Genomic DNA, 15,983 nt, shown 5'->3' with positions numbered 1-15,983 from the left:
ACAGTGTGAAAGTCAGCAGGGAGGCAGCAAGTGCTGATGCTGAAGGTGCCGGAGCTTTTAAGGAAGAGCTGCAGATGACATTGGATGAGAAATACTTGCCAGAGCAAAAAGTCAGTGTGGATGAAACAAGCCTGTTCTGGAAGAGTCTGCCAGAACGTGCATGCATTCATCAAGAGTCCAAAAAACTGCCAGGATTCAAGGCATTCGGGGACCGTTCAACACCGCGTTTGGGTGGAAATGGTGCAGGGTTCAAATTAAAGCCTCTTCCTAATCTACCTCTCAGAGAAGCCAAGGGCACTGGAGAATGTGAGCAGGCATACACTTCCCATTTATTGTCACCATAGCAAGAAAGCCTGGCTGACAGAATTGTTTGAAGACTTAAAAAAAAAAAAACTTTTATTCCACAGGCAAGAGAAAACTGTAGGCAAACAACATCCCATTCAAGGTTCTTCTGATCTTAGACAATGCTCCAGGGCATCTACAGCACATCTGTGACATGCATCCTGATGTAGAGGTTGTGTATTTGCCTCTGAGCACAACCAAAGTCCAAGTGCTAAGCACCGCAGCAGCGTGGGAAGGAGTCACACAGCAAGGCATGAATGGCATTTGGAAGTAAAGTTTTGGAGACACATGTGAACACACTCAAAGGCTTTTAACAAAGCTGCTGCTACTGCTGCTGCTGAAATAGTAAGGAACAAGATACTAGTGCTTGGGAAACAGCTAGAATTGGACGTCGATGAAGAGGACATTCACGAGCTGCTCGGCATGGAGACTGAAGGGCTTCCCAATAAAGAGCTGATTGAACTGGAGGAAGAAAAAGTTGAGGCAGAAGCTATATCCGAGGCACAAAGGAAGTTCACAGCAAAGAAACTGGCAAAGGCATTTGCTACTGTCACCAGCGGCCTACCGATGTTGGAAGAAATGGCTGTCAATTACCAGAGATTGGCAAGACCTGGCAGATACGTGATGCTCTTGCTTGCCACAGAGAAACAGATAATAAAAACTATACCGTCAAGACTGGCTGTCTCCCCGAGGAACACTATGCCTACTAAACCATCAAGTGTCAGTGTCCCAGTTCCTTCTACCAGCTATTCTCAAGCCTCATCAAAAGAGACAGATTGACAACCCTGTTGCCGTAGCATCCCCCTCATCCAGCAATTAATTTTAGTTCAGTGCTTCAAACATTCTTCAGATCCAGGGTGCTTTCAGCTGCGTACACTAATGGTGAGTACCATACAGCCATTCTGTTTCTCACTTTCAGTGCAGTATTCAGTAAATTATATGATATTCAATACTTTATTGAATTTGCTTATTGAGGCTTGTGTTAGATGATTTTGCCCAACTATGGGCTAATGTAAGTGTTCTGAGCCCATTTAAGGTGGGCTAGGCTAAGCTATGATGTTCAGGTTTGGTATATTAAATGCATTTTTGGTGTAACTATTTTCAATTTATGGGTTTATTGAGATATAACTCCATTGTAAGTAAAGAGAAATCTGTAGATATGATAAATAGTGTTTATGAAAAACTACAGCTAAAATAATATATGATGGTGAAATACTTAGTATTTTCTAAGGGAAGGAATAAATCAATTATATTCATATTCTAAACATATCTACTCAACATACTGGAAGTATAATGAAAAATTATACCAGCATCCAGGAAAAGGTGGCAGGTTAACTTGTTAGCTTGTATATAGAATAAGATGCTTATAGAATGCACCTAGAGAATAATTTAGGAGAAAATGTGCAGCCTTAAAAGATTTATTACAAAACAAAGCAAAAAAGGGAATATTTACGCTAATAATAAGCTTAATCAATCAATCAGTAATCAATAAGCTAATAATGTAATAATAAATCTCAGTATACAAAAGGAAGAGATTAATAAAAATAAAAGTTAAAATTAAGAAATGGAAATGATCAACAAGGTCAAAAGCTTTGAAAAATATTAATTAGTAACACAAACTTATGACAAGACTGATGAAAAAGCAAAAGCAAAGTGAATATTAGGAATGAAGTGAAAATGTACATATAGTAGAGATTTTTAAAATAAAAGAGAATTCTATTAATGTTATTTTAAAACAAATGAAATGGGAAGCATTCTAGAAAACTAATTATCAAAATTGACTTTGAAAATCTGGATAAATATTAAAATAATTAAATTGTTAATCAAAAATCTCTGCACCATCCATACCATTTAAAAGGCATCAGGCACAGACAGCTTTACAGGTGAGTTTGAACCAAATTTAGAAAAGAGACAATTTTTGCAAAAATAGTGAAGAGAATAGAAAACAGATAACTACTCAGTGGATTTTATATGGCTAGTACACTTGGTATTAAAATCTGATAAGGGCAGTACAAGAAAAGGAAATTATAGGCCAATATTCCTTATATACACACTTGCAAAAAATCCTAGATAAAATATTGGCACATTCAAACCCAGCAGTGTATAAAAACTGGTATGTTATGACAAAAAAAATGTTAACTAAGGAACACGAGGCTAGTTTAATATCAGAATATTTATACATTAACTCACCGTATTAACAGAAGGCAAAAAAAGTTTAGCTGATCATCTCAAATAGGCATACTTCATTTTACTGTGCTTGGCAGATACTGTATTTTTTACAAATTGAAGGCTTGTGGCAGCCCTGAATTGTGCAAGTCCATCTGAGCCATTTTCCAACAGCATTTGCTCACTTTGTGTCTGTGTCACATTTTGGTAATTCTTGTAATATTTCAAACTTTCTCATTATATTTCTTACTGTAACCTCTGATCAGTGGTGATCTTTGATGTTACTGCTACATACAACTCACTGAAGGCTCAGATTTTTTTTTAGCAGTATTTTTAAATTAAGGAATGTACTTTTTCTTAGACATAATGCTATTGCACACTTAATAGACTACATTATAGTGTAAACATATGCACTGGGAAACAAAAAAAAATCTGTGTGACTTGCTTTATTGTGATATTTGCTTTATTGTAGTGGTCTGGGACTGAATACGCAGTATCTCAAAGGTATGCCTGTATGCAAAAAAAAAAATCATTTAGTAAATTTCAACATAGATTTACAAGTATATTTTACTATTTTTTATTATGGTATATGTAACATAAAATGTGCTGTTTTAACCATTTTTAATGTGTACAGTTAAGTGGTATTCACAAGTTTGTGTAACCATCACCATTATCCATTTTCAGAATTTTTTGTCACCTCAAACAAAAACTCTGTAACCATTTAGCAACAACTCCTTTTTCTCTCCTACCCCAGCCTCTGATAATCTTTATTTCTGCCTATGAATTTGTGTGTTGTAGGATGATTCATATAAGTGGAATCAAAATATTTATCCTTTTGTGTCTGGCTTACTTCACTAAGCGTAATGCTTTCAAGGTTCATCCATATTGTAACATGTATCAAAACTTTGCTCTTTTATGGGCAAATAATATTCCATTGTTTATATATACCACATTTTGTTAATCCATTCATATGGTGATGGATACCTGAATTGTTTTCACCTTTTGGCTATTGTGAATAATGCTGTTATGAACATGAATGTACAAGTATCTCTTTGAGTCCATATTCTCAGTCCTTTTGGGAACATACCTTGGAGTGGTAACAAGGTAATTATGTATTTAAATTTTTGAGGTACCACCAAACTGTTTTCTACAGTGGCAGTACTGTTTTACACTTGCACCAGCAATGTGTGATGGTTCCAATTTCTCCACATCATCACTAACATATGTTATTTTCCATTTTTTAAAAGTATAGCCCATCCTAGTAGGTGTAAAGTGCTGTCTTGTTGTTTGATTTGCCTGATGATGTTCAGCAAATTTTTATGTGCATATTAGATATCTGAATATCTTTTTTGGAGAAATGTCTATTCAAGTCCTTTGCCCATTTTTTAACTGGGTTGTTGGTCTTTTAGTTGTTGAGTTGTAAGAGTTCTTTATATATTCTGGATATTAAACCATTATCAGATACATTATTTGCAGATACTTTCTTTTATTCTGTGGGTTCTCTTTTCATCCTCTTGATAGTGTCCTTTGATAAAAAAAATTTTTATTCTTAATTTTAATTATCTAATTCATCTTTTTCTTTTCTTTTTTGGTTGTGCTTTTTATTTTATATTTAAGAAACCATTGCTAAATCCAAGGTCATGAGATTTGCTCTTATGTTTTCTTCTCTAAGTTTTGTGGTTTAACTCTTAAATTTAGATTTGATCTATTTTGAGTTAATTTTTGTATGTGGTATAAAGTAAGGGTCAAACTTCATTCATTCATTCATTCAGTCAGTCATTTTGAATATAGATATCTGGTTTTCCAGCACCATTTGTTGAAGACATTGTTCTTTCCCCACTGAATAGTCTTGGCACCCTAGTCAGAAACAACTGACCATAGTTATGTGGGTTTACTTCTAGACTCTCAATCTATTCCATTAGTCTTATATAACAGTCTTATGCCAGTACTGCACTGTTTGATTTCTGTAGCTTTGAATTAAGTTTTGAAATCAAGAAGGACCACAGTCTCCTAACTTGTTCCTTTTCAAGATTGTTTTCACTATTCAAGGTCCCTGTGAATTCCATATGAATTTTAAGGTGGGTTTTTCTGTTTCTGGAAAAGAATGCCATCTGAACTTTGATAGAGATTATTGCATTGAAACTACACGTATTGCTTTGAGTAGTATTGTCATCTTAACAATATTAAGTCCTGTGGTCCATGAACTTGAGACATCTTTCCTTTTATTGGTGTCTTTTCCCCTCCACTTTATGGAGACATAACTGACATATAACATTGTGTAAGTTTAAGACGTACAACATGTTGACTTCGTACATTTAGATATTTCAAGATGATTGCCTACTGGTGTCTTTAATTTCTTTCAGCCTTGTTTTCTTGTTTTCTGTGTACAAGTCTTGTGCCTCTTTGGTTAAATTTATTCCTAAGTATTTTATGCTGTTTGATGCTATTCAATGTGGAATTATTTTTCTTAATTTTGGGGGGTTATTCATTGCTAGTGTGTAGAAATGCAACTTACTTTTTTTCAATGGATTTTTGCATCCTGAAACTTTGATGAATTTGTTTATCTGCTCTAAGAGTGTGTGTGTGTGTGTGTGTGTGTGTGTAATCTTTAGAATTTTCAACATGTAAGATTATGTAATCTATGAGTAGGGATAATTTTACATCTTCCTTTTCAATCTGGGTACCTTTAATTTCTTTTCCTGCCTAATTGCTCTGGCTAGAACTTGCAGTTCCATGTTGAATAAAAGCCAGGCATTCTTGTCTTGTTTGCAATCTTTTTTTTCTTTTCTGCCTATGCTCTTAAATTAAAATAAATCTAAACAGTTCTGCCCATGCCCCCTTCCCTGCATTTTCCTGACACACTTTTTTACCCATTCTAGACAATGAGGAAGGCTATTTCCCAGAAGAACTAGCTTGGGTCCATTTTGCACTTTGTAATCCCTCAGACTTCCCTCCCTACCCCCAGCGGTCAGTTTCTCACCTTACCATCTCCTTTGACTTTTATTGTCTTGTTAAACAACAATTTCTTCTCTTTCTCTAGGGCCCAAGACTGGGAGTTTGGCTGGTTGGCTGGTTGGTTGATTTCTAAAGGAAAAACTAAGTTTGATCATTTAATAAGTGTGTTGTGTATGGAAGATGCCAGAGGAATCACCTAGTTCAGATATTAAGAGTAACTGGGCTCAGTGAAATCAGTAGTAACTTTTTTTCTTTTTCTTTTTTTTTAAGTCCCTCATCACCTCAATAGTAATAAACAGGAATGGATGCTTACTGTGAACCAGGCACTTTATTGAGCACTTTTTCATGTTGCATCGCAGTCTTGCAACAACTTAATGAAGCAGCTGCCATGATTTCCTCTTTTAGAGATGAGGACATGCAGATACACACATACTCACGAGATATACATGTAAGAGACTGTATGGTATTTTTCTTTCTCTGATTGACATATTTCACTTAGCATAATGCCATCAAAGGCCATCCATGTCATCACAAATGGCAAGATTGCATTCCTTTTTATGGCTTAATAACATTCCATTATCTATATACCACAATTTCTGTATCCATTCATCCATCAATGAACATTTAGGTTGTTTCCATATCTTGGCTATTGTAAATAATGCTGCAGTGAACATGGGGGTGCACATATCTTTTTGAGTTAGTGTCTTAATTTTCTTCGAATACCAAGAAGTAGCACTGATGTATCATATAGTAGTTCTATTCTTAATTTTTTTGAGGAATCTTCATGTTTTCCATAGTGGCTACACCAATTTGCATTCCTGCCAGCACTGCACAAGGGTTTTCTCTGTATCTTTGCAACAAGTTTTATTTCTTGTCTTTTTTTTATAATAGCCATTCTACAGGTGTGAGGTGATCTCATTGTAGTTTTGTGTTTTCCTAATGATTAATGATGTTGAGCATCTTTTCATGTACCCGTTGACCATCTGTATGCTTTCTTTGGAAAAATGTCTTTTCAGGTCTTCTACTCATTTTAAATCAGATTGCTTCTTTTTTTGCTATTGAGTTGCATGGGTTCTTTATATTGGATATTAACCCCTAATCAGACACATGATTTGCAACTATTTTTCTCCTACTCAGTAGGGAGCTCTTATTTTGTTGATGGTTTCCTTTGCTGTGCAGAAGCTTTTTTAGCTTGATGTAGTCCCACTTGTTTTTGTTGATTTTACTTTTTGTATCAGATTCAGAACATCATGGCCAAGACCTATGTCAAGGAACTTAACCACCTATGTTTCCTTCTAGGAGTTTTATGGTTTCAGGTCTTACATTTAGCTCTTTAATCCATTTTGAGTTAATTTGTGTATATGATATAAGAAAGTGGTCCAATTTCATTCTTTTGCATGTGGCTGTGTAGTTTTCACAAAACCATTTATTGAAGAGACCATTTTTCCCTCCTTGTGTATTCATGGCTTGATTATGATCATAAGTTTCAAAAGCTTTCAGTTTTTCATGTTGAGCATGCTATTAGCTGTGCATTTTTTTGTATTACGTTCTGTGTTATGTTGAAGCAGTTCCCTTCTATTCCTAGTTTACTGAGTGTTTTCCATCCTGAAAGAGTTTTGTATTTTGCCAAATGTCTTTTCTGCATAAATTGAGATGATTATGTGGTTTTCTTCCTTCATTCTTTTTAGTATGGTTTGTTACTTTGATTGATTTTCATATTCCATTCCTGGGGTAATTCTCACTTGGTCATGGCATACAATCCTATTCAGATTTCCAACTCTTCAGTTTTGGTAGTTTGTTTCTAGGGATTTTTCCATTTCACTTAGGTTATCCAATTTGTTGGCACATAGTTGTTCATATTATTTTTTCTTTCTTTTAACTTTTAAATTGAAGTATATACTTAGTTCATAGTGTGTCAGTTTCTGGTGTACAGCATAATGTTTCAGTCATACATATACATACATATATTCTTTTTCATGTTCTTTTTCATTAAAGGTTACTCTAAGATATTGAATATAGTTCCCTGTGCTGTACAAAAGAAACTTCCTGTTTATTTTATACATAGTAGCTAATATTTACAAACATCAAACTCCCAGCTTACCCCTTCCCACCCCTTTCCCCCCAGTGACCGTAAGTTTATGATGCCTGTGAATATTATTTTCTTAAAATCCTTCTCTGTAAAGTTGGTAGTAATGTTCCGTCTGATTTTAGTAACTTGAGTCTTCTCACTCCTCCTTCCCCTCCCTCTCCGCTCCCTTTTAGTCAATCTAGCTAAAGATGAGTTTTGTTGATCTTTCATAAAATCATCTTCTGGTTTTGTTGATTTTCTCTAGTGTTTTTCAAATTTCATTTATTTCCATTCTCAGTTTTTAGCTTCTTCCTTCTAGCTTTGGGTTGTTTGCTTTTCTTTCTCTAGTTGCTTAAAATGTACTTACTGGTAGTTGACTTGGGGTATTTTTCTTTTACAATGTAGGCATTTACAGCAGCAAATCTTCCTCAGAGCACTATTTTTGCTGCATCCCGTTATGTTCTGGCATGTTGTCTTTACAAAACCCAAAACACTGACATCATCAAATGCTGGTGAAGATGTGGAGCAAGAGGAAGTCTCATCATTGCTGGTGGGAATGCAGAACGATAGAGCCACCCTGGAAGCCAGTTTGTCAGTGTTTTACAAAACTAGACACACTCTTACCATACGATCCAGCAGCTATGCTCCATGGTATTCCCCTAAATGAGGTGAAACACATGTCCACCCAAAGACCTGCACACAGACGTGCACAGCTTTATTCCTAACCGCCAAAACTTTGCAGTGACCAAGGTGTCCTTCAGAAGGTGAATCGATAGTGTAGCGCATGCCGACAATGGAGTATCATTCAGCGCTAAAAGGAAATGAGCTGTCAAGCCAGGAAAAGACATGGAGGAAACTTACACGCACACTACTAAGAGTAAGAAAACAATATGAAAGGGCTACATACTCTATGATTCCAGGAATAAATGTACTTCTGTGGCGAGACGCCAATACATACAAGTGGGAAACTGGGCGTGTGTCAGGGAAAGAGGTATACATGGGAATTCAACAGTTTCTGCTCGGTTGTGCTCTGAACCTAAAACTTCTCTAAAAATAATGTTTACTTAAGAAACAAACTGTGTCCTGAAGATGAAGTGAGGAGTAACAGGATGGTCCAATGGATTCGCGATTCCCATTTTGCAGGATGAGCCTAGAAGGCCCTCACTGTAGCAACATCTGACACATCAGGGTTTCTCTATACAATCTACAAAAACCAACCTGTGAGGGAGCGGCTGGGTGATTTTCCTACCTGGTTAGTTTAGGGCAACAAGACTTGGACCAGAGGGACGCAGGCTGAACCCCAGTTCGGCCAGTTCATGACACTGATTCAGGATGTGTCACTTCAGCAAGCTGGGCTATTCTCCTAATTGGTGAAGATAATAATCACATATGTTAAATGACTTTGTAAAGTATCAAAAACATACAAATATAAACTGCTACTGCTGAATTATTTAAAAACGTAACTTGGAAATGTGCAAGCACTGTTCATGATGCATGACCACACCCTGGCTCTCTCACCTGTCAGCTCCCGGCTCTGGGAAAGCACTGGCGTGTACGCTCATGGCTCATGCACCCAAAGCAAGCGGCTCAGTGCAGGCAAGGCAGTCAGAGGGTGAGAGAGTCCGAATCTCACCGCCTCCTGCAACTTGCAGGAAGAAAAGCTACGGATGCACACGCACCCGCCTCAGGACATACACAATACAGCCCTCCAGCCGACAAGACAAGGGCGCACAGTTCCCAAGCGTCCTTTTGGTTACACAGACGACAAAAAGCAGAGGAGAGGCTTGCACACCGCATCTGTGAAGGCTGGGGCGCAGCGCCCACAGAGCAGAGGCCCCTTCTGCTGCGCTTCCAAGTCCCATAATGCCTTGCTGCCGCACATCTTCTCTTTCAAAGGCCAACATATGAAGTAATTTGGGACAGCAAACACCATGAAAGTTCACTGTGCCTGACAATCTACAGTGAGACCAAGTGTTAAAGCAGAAATTTATTAAAATCCATTTATATAGTGTTTTACAGGCAAAAAAAAAAATGTACAGAGTCCTCAAAATTCAGGCAATCAATTCGGAAGAGCTTCGCAAGAAGACAGATTTCTTTGCCCTCACCCAGAAAAAGATACTGCAGTATGTGCTCCTGGAAAGGGTGCATTTATTACACCGCCTCTCAAGCACAGTCCTACCGAGATCCCCAAGCCTCCGCAGAGAGCGACGAGAGATGAGCAGAGCCCGCTCTTCGGGGCGCGGCGCCCCCCCCTCCCCGGGAGGTGTAGTGTGACAGCGCGGCAGGGCGGGGCCCGGCCGGCGTGGGGGCCCAGCGCCCCGGGTGCCCCGGCTCCCGGCGGCAGCCCTAGCTGCGCAGTGTGGCCAGGCGGGACTGCATGGCCTCCAAGGCCTCCTCCTCCTCCTCCTCCTCCTCGGACGCGGCCATGGCCCCCGGCAGCTCGGGCTCCGGGAGGGCGTCGGGCACTTTACTGGGGGCTTTGCCCAGGGCGCCTGCAAAGAGACGGCACACAGATCAGCGAGGCGGTCCCTCATCCCCCCTGCCTTTCACACCCGGTCAGTCTGACAGGAAAGAAAAGGGGCGATGAAACGGCCGTGGGGTTCTGCTCACTGCGACGAATGTGCCAACACCAGCTTCTAATGACACCAACGTCATAATGACTAAGGATTTAGACTTTAAAAATCTGGGTTCTAAAGCTCTTGATCCAAATTCCTAAACACCACTGAGTACTTAATTTTCAAGATTCATGAAGATGTTAAATATTCTTTCAGTAAAACTCAATTGTTTCCGAATCTTCATAAACCGTTTTTCTGGAATAACTAGTCATCTTTTTCCCAAAAGTTTAAAACAAATAAATAAACAAGAGTTAAATCTTGTCGATTTTATTTTTTATGAAACAGAAAATTCAGAAGTAAAAAAGTTTAAAAACTCATTAACTGTCACTCAGAGATAACTACTGCTTTTATTTACCCCCCTTTCAGACTTTTTCTGTAGGTATGTTTTTTAAAACAAGGGAAATATACACAAAATGTTATGATAAATCACAGAGAAAAAAATGTGACAATGAGTGTGTATATGTCCATGAATGACTGAAAAATTGTGCTGTACACTGGAATTTGACACAACATTGTAAAATGATTATAAATCAATAAAAAATGTTAAAAAAAAAGAAATAACTGTAATGTTCAAAAATACAATGAATTATTTAAATTGATAGTATCTAACCAATATATTATTCAACAATTTAAATATTCATTTATAAGTTATATGTTAGCAGTTTATTACAAAATGAAGCACACAGAATTGTATCTCTATAATGTTTTAAAAATATTTTTGTAAACCTATGTATAGAAAACAAAACTGGAAAAATATACCAAAATGTTAACATAAATAGATTTCTAAAAATTCAAAAAAAAAAAAAAGTGTGTATTTCAGTAACAGTGCTTTCTTCACATAATATATTGGGAACATCTTTCCACGTCATTAAATACCTTTCTGTGTTATCTATCATAATTATGAGGTATTCCATTATAATAGGTGTAACGTAATTAACTCAACCAATATTCTATTATTACGCATTTAGCTTGTTTCAAACTTTTCAATATCATAAATAACGCTACTATGGACATCCTTGAGTTAACTCTTTCAGCACATCCTTAATTGCTAGGGTAACCTCCCAGAAGCCACGCTCAGGTCAAGAGTTTCAGACAGTTACTGCCGAACTGCCAGGAAAGCCTGTACCACGTTAAGCTCCCAACAGCAGTGTGTGAGAGCAAAAAGTCAGTCTATCTCTGCGTTTTTTAAAAGATGGTTATAGACACCATCCTTATTTTTTCAAGTAACAACTTGATAATCTAAAACAAGAAATGTAGAAGTATGGGAGTTACAGCCTAAAGAAAAAGCAGTTAATTCTGTGAACGTGGGAAGAACCACTGTAAGAGGAGGAGAGAGAGAGAGGAAGATCTCAGGTCATACCTGCTGTGATTTCAAACAGAATTTTGTCAATTTCCATTTCTGCTGCTTCCTCCATTTCTTCCTGATCGTCCATGCTCTCAAAAGTGTCCTCTAACATCTCTTCTATGATCCCAGCCTAAACACAGAATAAACCACGTCACTTCCCGCAACGGTTCATCTGTTCCCAGCAGACACACCTATGGGTCCAGCACCAGCCGAGCTCTGGTGGCCCAAGTCGAGTCCACCCTTTCAAGTGCTGACCTGCAGACGGCTGGCCACAGGAAGCACTGGGTGCCGTCTGCCCTCTTTGCAGGAAGGCCAAAGGCCAAAGAGACACTGCTCTCCAAATTTCGCACCAAGGTTGGAGAGGGGCCTCCAGCAGCAGAGCTTCACAAAGTAACTTGGATGATAATGGCAGCGCACGGGGAACAACTTGCTGGGATGAGAGTGTGCTGTCTTAGGAAGCATTTACCTGAACATCGCTAATCTATGAGTGCAGGAGTTGAAACACAGTATGAAAGTTGGCTGGAGTAGGTAGGCACTATGATGACAAATACCAAGAGCCCAGGGGGCTCCAGGAAACCCCGAAAAGAGCTGTCCAAGTTATAGCTGCTGGCACAGGGTCAGTCTGGTGGGCCTGGCAAGGATGAATCAATTCACCAAAGCCTGAGATAACTGACAAGACTGCATTTCTGGACCAGAAAGGCAGTGCCCACACTGTCCACTGGGAGCCCGGTGCCTGGCAGCCTCCTCTGTTCTCAAGGTCACACAGCCCCACTACAGGCACAAGAAGAACGCTCCCTAACACCGGCCAACGCAAGCAGGCCCTGAAGTCTTCCTGGCTGAGCGGTGTCATAGGAGTGGAAGGTCACAGGCGGCAGCTCCGGCCCCGGCTCCCCTGCACTCAGGCAGGGCAGGGCTCTCACTGACCATGCTGATGGCACCAGATTTAACGCAGGCCCTCTCCTCTCCTGCCTGCCTTTTGGGTCAGACCACTCAAGTGACTCTCAATGACATGACTCTGGCCAGCACCACATTCTGCCCATCCTCAGACCAAAATGAACAAGTAAACACAGTCACTTTCAAGGTCACACATGGAGCCCTCTGGCCTCGGTGAATGGATGTCATCTTGGTGCTGGAGGCTACTATAGAAGAGGGTCCATACATACTAAGCAGGTTAGAAGAGCCTACAGGAACCCAGACTTGAACAGCCCTCCACAGCTTGGAGGCACAAGTGGCCATTCATTTATCCAATTCATTCATCCAACCAGCAGCCATTTGCCAGTGCCCGCTCTGTGCGGCACAGCAGGCTAGGTCTGGAGACAAACGGAATGACTAAGATCATGTCCTGGTCCTCAACGAGCCAGGGCCCCCCCGAGGTTTCAGTCTGAACCAGGGGATGCATCCCTGGATAAATTCAGGAAATATTTACTGTCTACCACATGCAGGGCCTCCTCCACATTTGTATTATTTTCAGGATTCAGGAACTTTTTTGAAAAAGATCCCGCATACCAAAAAAACAAAGGCTTCCCCCCTCAGACCCTGGAGGCTGCAAGAGTCAGAGTGAGCAGGCCTGAAGTCACTCCAAGAACTGCCCAGTGACCCGGTCCTAGATGGCAGGTACCAAACTCGGGGGATGGACGTCCGCACACCGCTTCTGAAGGACACACCCAGCTGACCGGGTTCTCCTACTGCCTGCCCCGGGATTTCTCATTCTGAAGACCTGGGCTCCGGGCTTCTCGTGTTGCCTTTCTGTTCCGTCGGTTTTCTCCTCCAGTCCCTCACTTCCATGCCCTACAGCCCTGTATACAGTCAAGTTCATACATAAAATTCCCAAGAAGGAAGGGTGGCAATTTCTATGCACAGACTGTACACAAGAATTTGAGGTGTACAGTCTTGGCTCTCAGGCCACGGGGGGGCCCTTCCTATCCCCATGTCCTCTGAGGCAGCTCAGGCACCTGTGTGCCCCACCCCAGATCTGCCACTTACTACCAAGGTCCCTCAGGGAAGCGACCTGGCACCTGAAGTCTCAGCTTCCTACTGCCGTGTAAAACGGGGGCTGGGGAGACTCCAGCACAGCCTGTGTGTGGTGCCGCTGGCCGGCAGTGGGCTCAGAGCTCTGCCCTGCTGAGCCCTGGCTCCCACTGGAAGGCCACCAGTATAGGTCCCTGCCAGGCCCCGATCCGGGGGGGGGGGGGCAGGTGTTTACTGCTTTCTACTGGGTTCTTGTCTGAAACAGGGGTCAGCCAACTACAGCCTGTGGGCCAAACCCAGTCCACTGCCCACTTTTATAAATAAAGTTTTATTAGAACACAGTCATGCACTTTTGTGTACATATTATCTACTGCTGCTTTCACGCTACAAAGCAGGGCTGAGTAGTTACAACAGAGATGTGTGGCCCATAAAGTAGAAAATACGTTTAGTATCCAGCTCTTTACAAAAACGTTTGCCAACCCCTGGTCTAGAACCACCCCCCTTGCCAGCTTCACAGACACGCCCCTGGATCAAACAGACGAACCTGGGGCTTTTCCTGTTTCCTTGTTCATGTCCTCATAAACCCTAGCTCCCTGAATGCTAGACATTGCTCCCTGGATCCCCCACCTCGCCCAGAGGCCTGGGTATATTATAACTTACACTTCTTCTAAGGAACAGTCTGGCAATCTGACCCAGCCTCTGACATGCTCAGCTCAGACGGTTTCAACCAGCATTAACAGCTGCTTCTCTGTCTGCAAAACCATTTCCGTCTGGTAACAGTGGTCTGTCTATTCCTGCCCAGCCCTGGAGACCCCCTGCCACTTGCTGAGAGTGACTCTTAGTGCCTTGGAGTGGGATGCGGGGTCAGCCCCAGGTCACCTTCATCATCTCTTTGGACAGCTCTCGCATGGTGGCCTGGATTTCTGGGATCTTCACAAGACTCTGCATGGCCTTCATCACCTCTGTGCTCTTCTGCAGGGAACCAGCCACTCGCAAAACCGCTGAAAGGGAAAGGTAACCGTCAGGACTGCTCAACAGAATGTGACGCAGGATGGAAAAAAGAAGGACAGTCAAACCGCAAGCTATTCTAATAAAAGGCAGCAGTCGTGGGCGGACTCCCAAAGCTATTTGTATACCTGCAGAAGGCATTATGTGCTGGCCGACCGAGAGCGACTTTTCTAAACAGGTACAGATTCTCCGAGCACCCACAGCAAACAGCCGATCTGGAGAATGGCCTCAAGGCCTGCGTCTGACCTTCAGGGAAGGAAGCCAGCTAGGAACAACTGTGACACCCAGGACAAGTCACACACAGGAGGAACGGCTCGAGGCCTTGCCAGGGCCACACTGGAAGAGCAGGCTCTAGGCTATTCAAGCAGTGGCCCCCTTACACCAGCCTACAGATGGTGGCCGCTCTGGGAGGAACCTGCCTCTGGTTCGCAGGAAATGAGAGAAAGTGTGTCAGTTACAGCTCCCCGGTTGTGAAAATTTTCCTGTAGTCTGAGATCATATACACACTATATATTCTCTATAAGAAATCATGGTAGTAGCAAATGATCATTTTCCCCCAAAAGTCTTTAACACGTCAAAATAAAGAGTTGGCAGCCAAACCCTTCAAATCTGTTTTGAAATTTCATGAGACTTAAAGTTCTGAGAACTGCCTCACACCCAGTTTTTTATCAAAACTGGAACACAGGGCCTTCAGCTACGCTGGGAGTCACCACCATCTACATCTGCCTGAATCCAGACTCCAGGAAGCTGTCACATCTAAGGAAAACAAGACACAAGAAAACAAGAGTGACCAGGGAAGTGCCTGTTTGCGACACACACAACTTTGTGATTTTTCCTAAGGAGTAAAGAAGTTTGCTGCTTGCAGAGAATACTTCATTTCCTCAACATTGGAAAGGGAACGTAAAATATTTATTTATTAAGATCAGTATAATTACAGAGAAGGTGTCAAGAATCTATACGACTGAAATGAATAATAAATTATATATACTATTATAATGATACAAGAAAGAAATTCTGAAATGTTAAAGTTACTATTGATTATTGTAAAAAGGTAAGGGATTGGAAGAAGAGTTAAAAATAAAGCCAATTCTGTGCAGTCCTCTTTGAATGGTAAGTTTGATGTCTACATAGGCCCATATTTTATCCTAATTTGCATCCTGAGTCTGTATCCCAGAGAGAGTGGCTGAATATGACATGTGCTCAATAAACTTTTTTGAGCTGAATTAATAAAAAATAAAAAGACAGATGACAGAAGAAAATGGCACGACAAGTCTTAGATACTGAAACATTTGTATTTTGGAAAAGGTATAAATTTCTGAGTGTTAAACAAGAAAAGGAAAAGTCAGTATTATGGGGAAAAGAGACACAAAAATGAACTTAGCAATAAAACTAATTCCAACAATACTTAGTTTGATAACCAGTCAAACATAATTGGGGAAGTGAACTTTCAAAAGGCCAAAATCAGTGTATGCTATACACTGAAAAGTCAAAACCAAGCGTCGTCTCTGCCACTCGT

The 15,983-nt window shown here is 40.7% G+C and overlaps 1 protein-coding gene across 4 annotated transcripts in view; it reads right to left on the bottom strand.

Annotated features, from left to right (window-relative positions):
- Positions 1–9,503: 9,503 nt before the first annotated feature.
- Positions 9,504–15,983, bottom strand: part of LOC102528507 (charged multivesicular body protein 3) — a 54,428-nt gene continuing 47,948 nt past the window's right edge. For all 4 annotated transcript variants that reach the window (XM_015238784.3, XM_072951516.1, XM_072951518.1 and 1 more), the window contains 3 exons: positions 14,339–14,460; positions 11,507–11,621; positions 9,504–10,023 (listed from right to left, as the gene is read on the bottom strand). In XM_015238784.3, the coding sequence (XP_015094270.1) occupies positions 9,878–10,023; positions 11,507–11,621; positions 14,339–14,460 (383 nt within the window). In that variant the 3' untranslated portion in view covers positions 9,504–9,877. The remainder of the gene's footprint in view (positions 10,024–11,506; positions 11,622–14,338; positions 14,461–15,983) is intronic.

This window comes from Vicugna pacos, chromosome 28 (assembly GCF_048564905.1).
Source record: "Vicugna pacos chromosome 28, VicPac4, whole genome shotgun sequence".
Lineage (NCBI taxonomy): Eukaryota > Metazoa > Chordata > Mammalia > Artiodactyla > Camelidae > Vicugna > Vicugna pacos.
The sequence above is the reverse complement of the archived record's forward strand: the minus strand, read 5'-3'. Positions and strand labels throughout refer to the sequence as shown.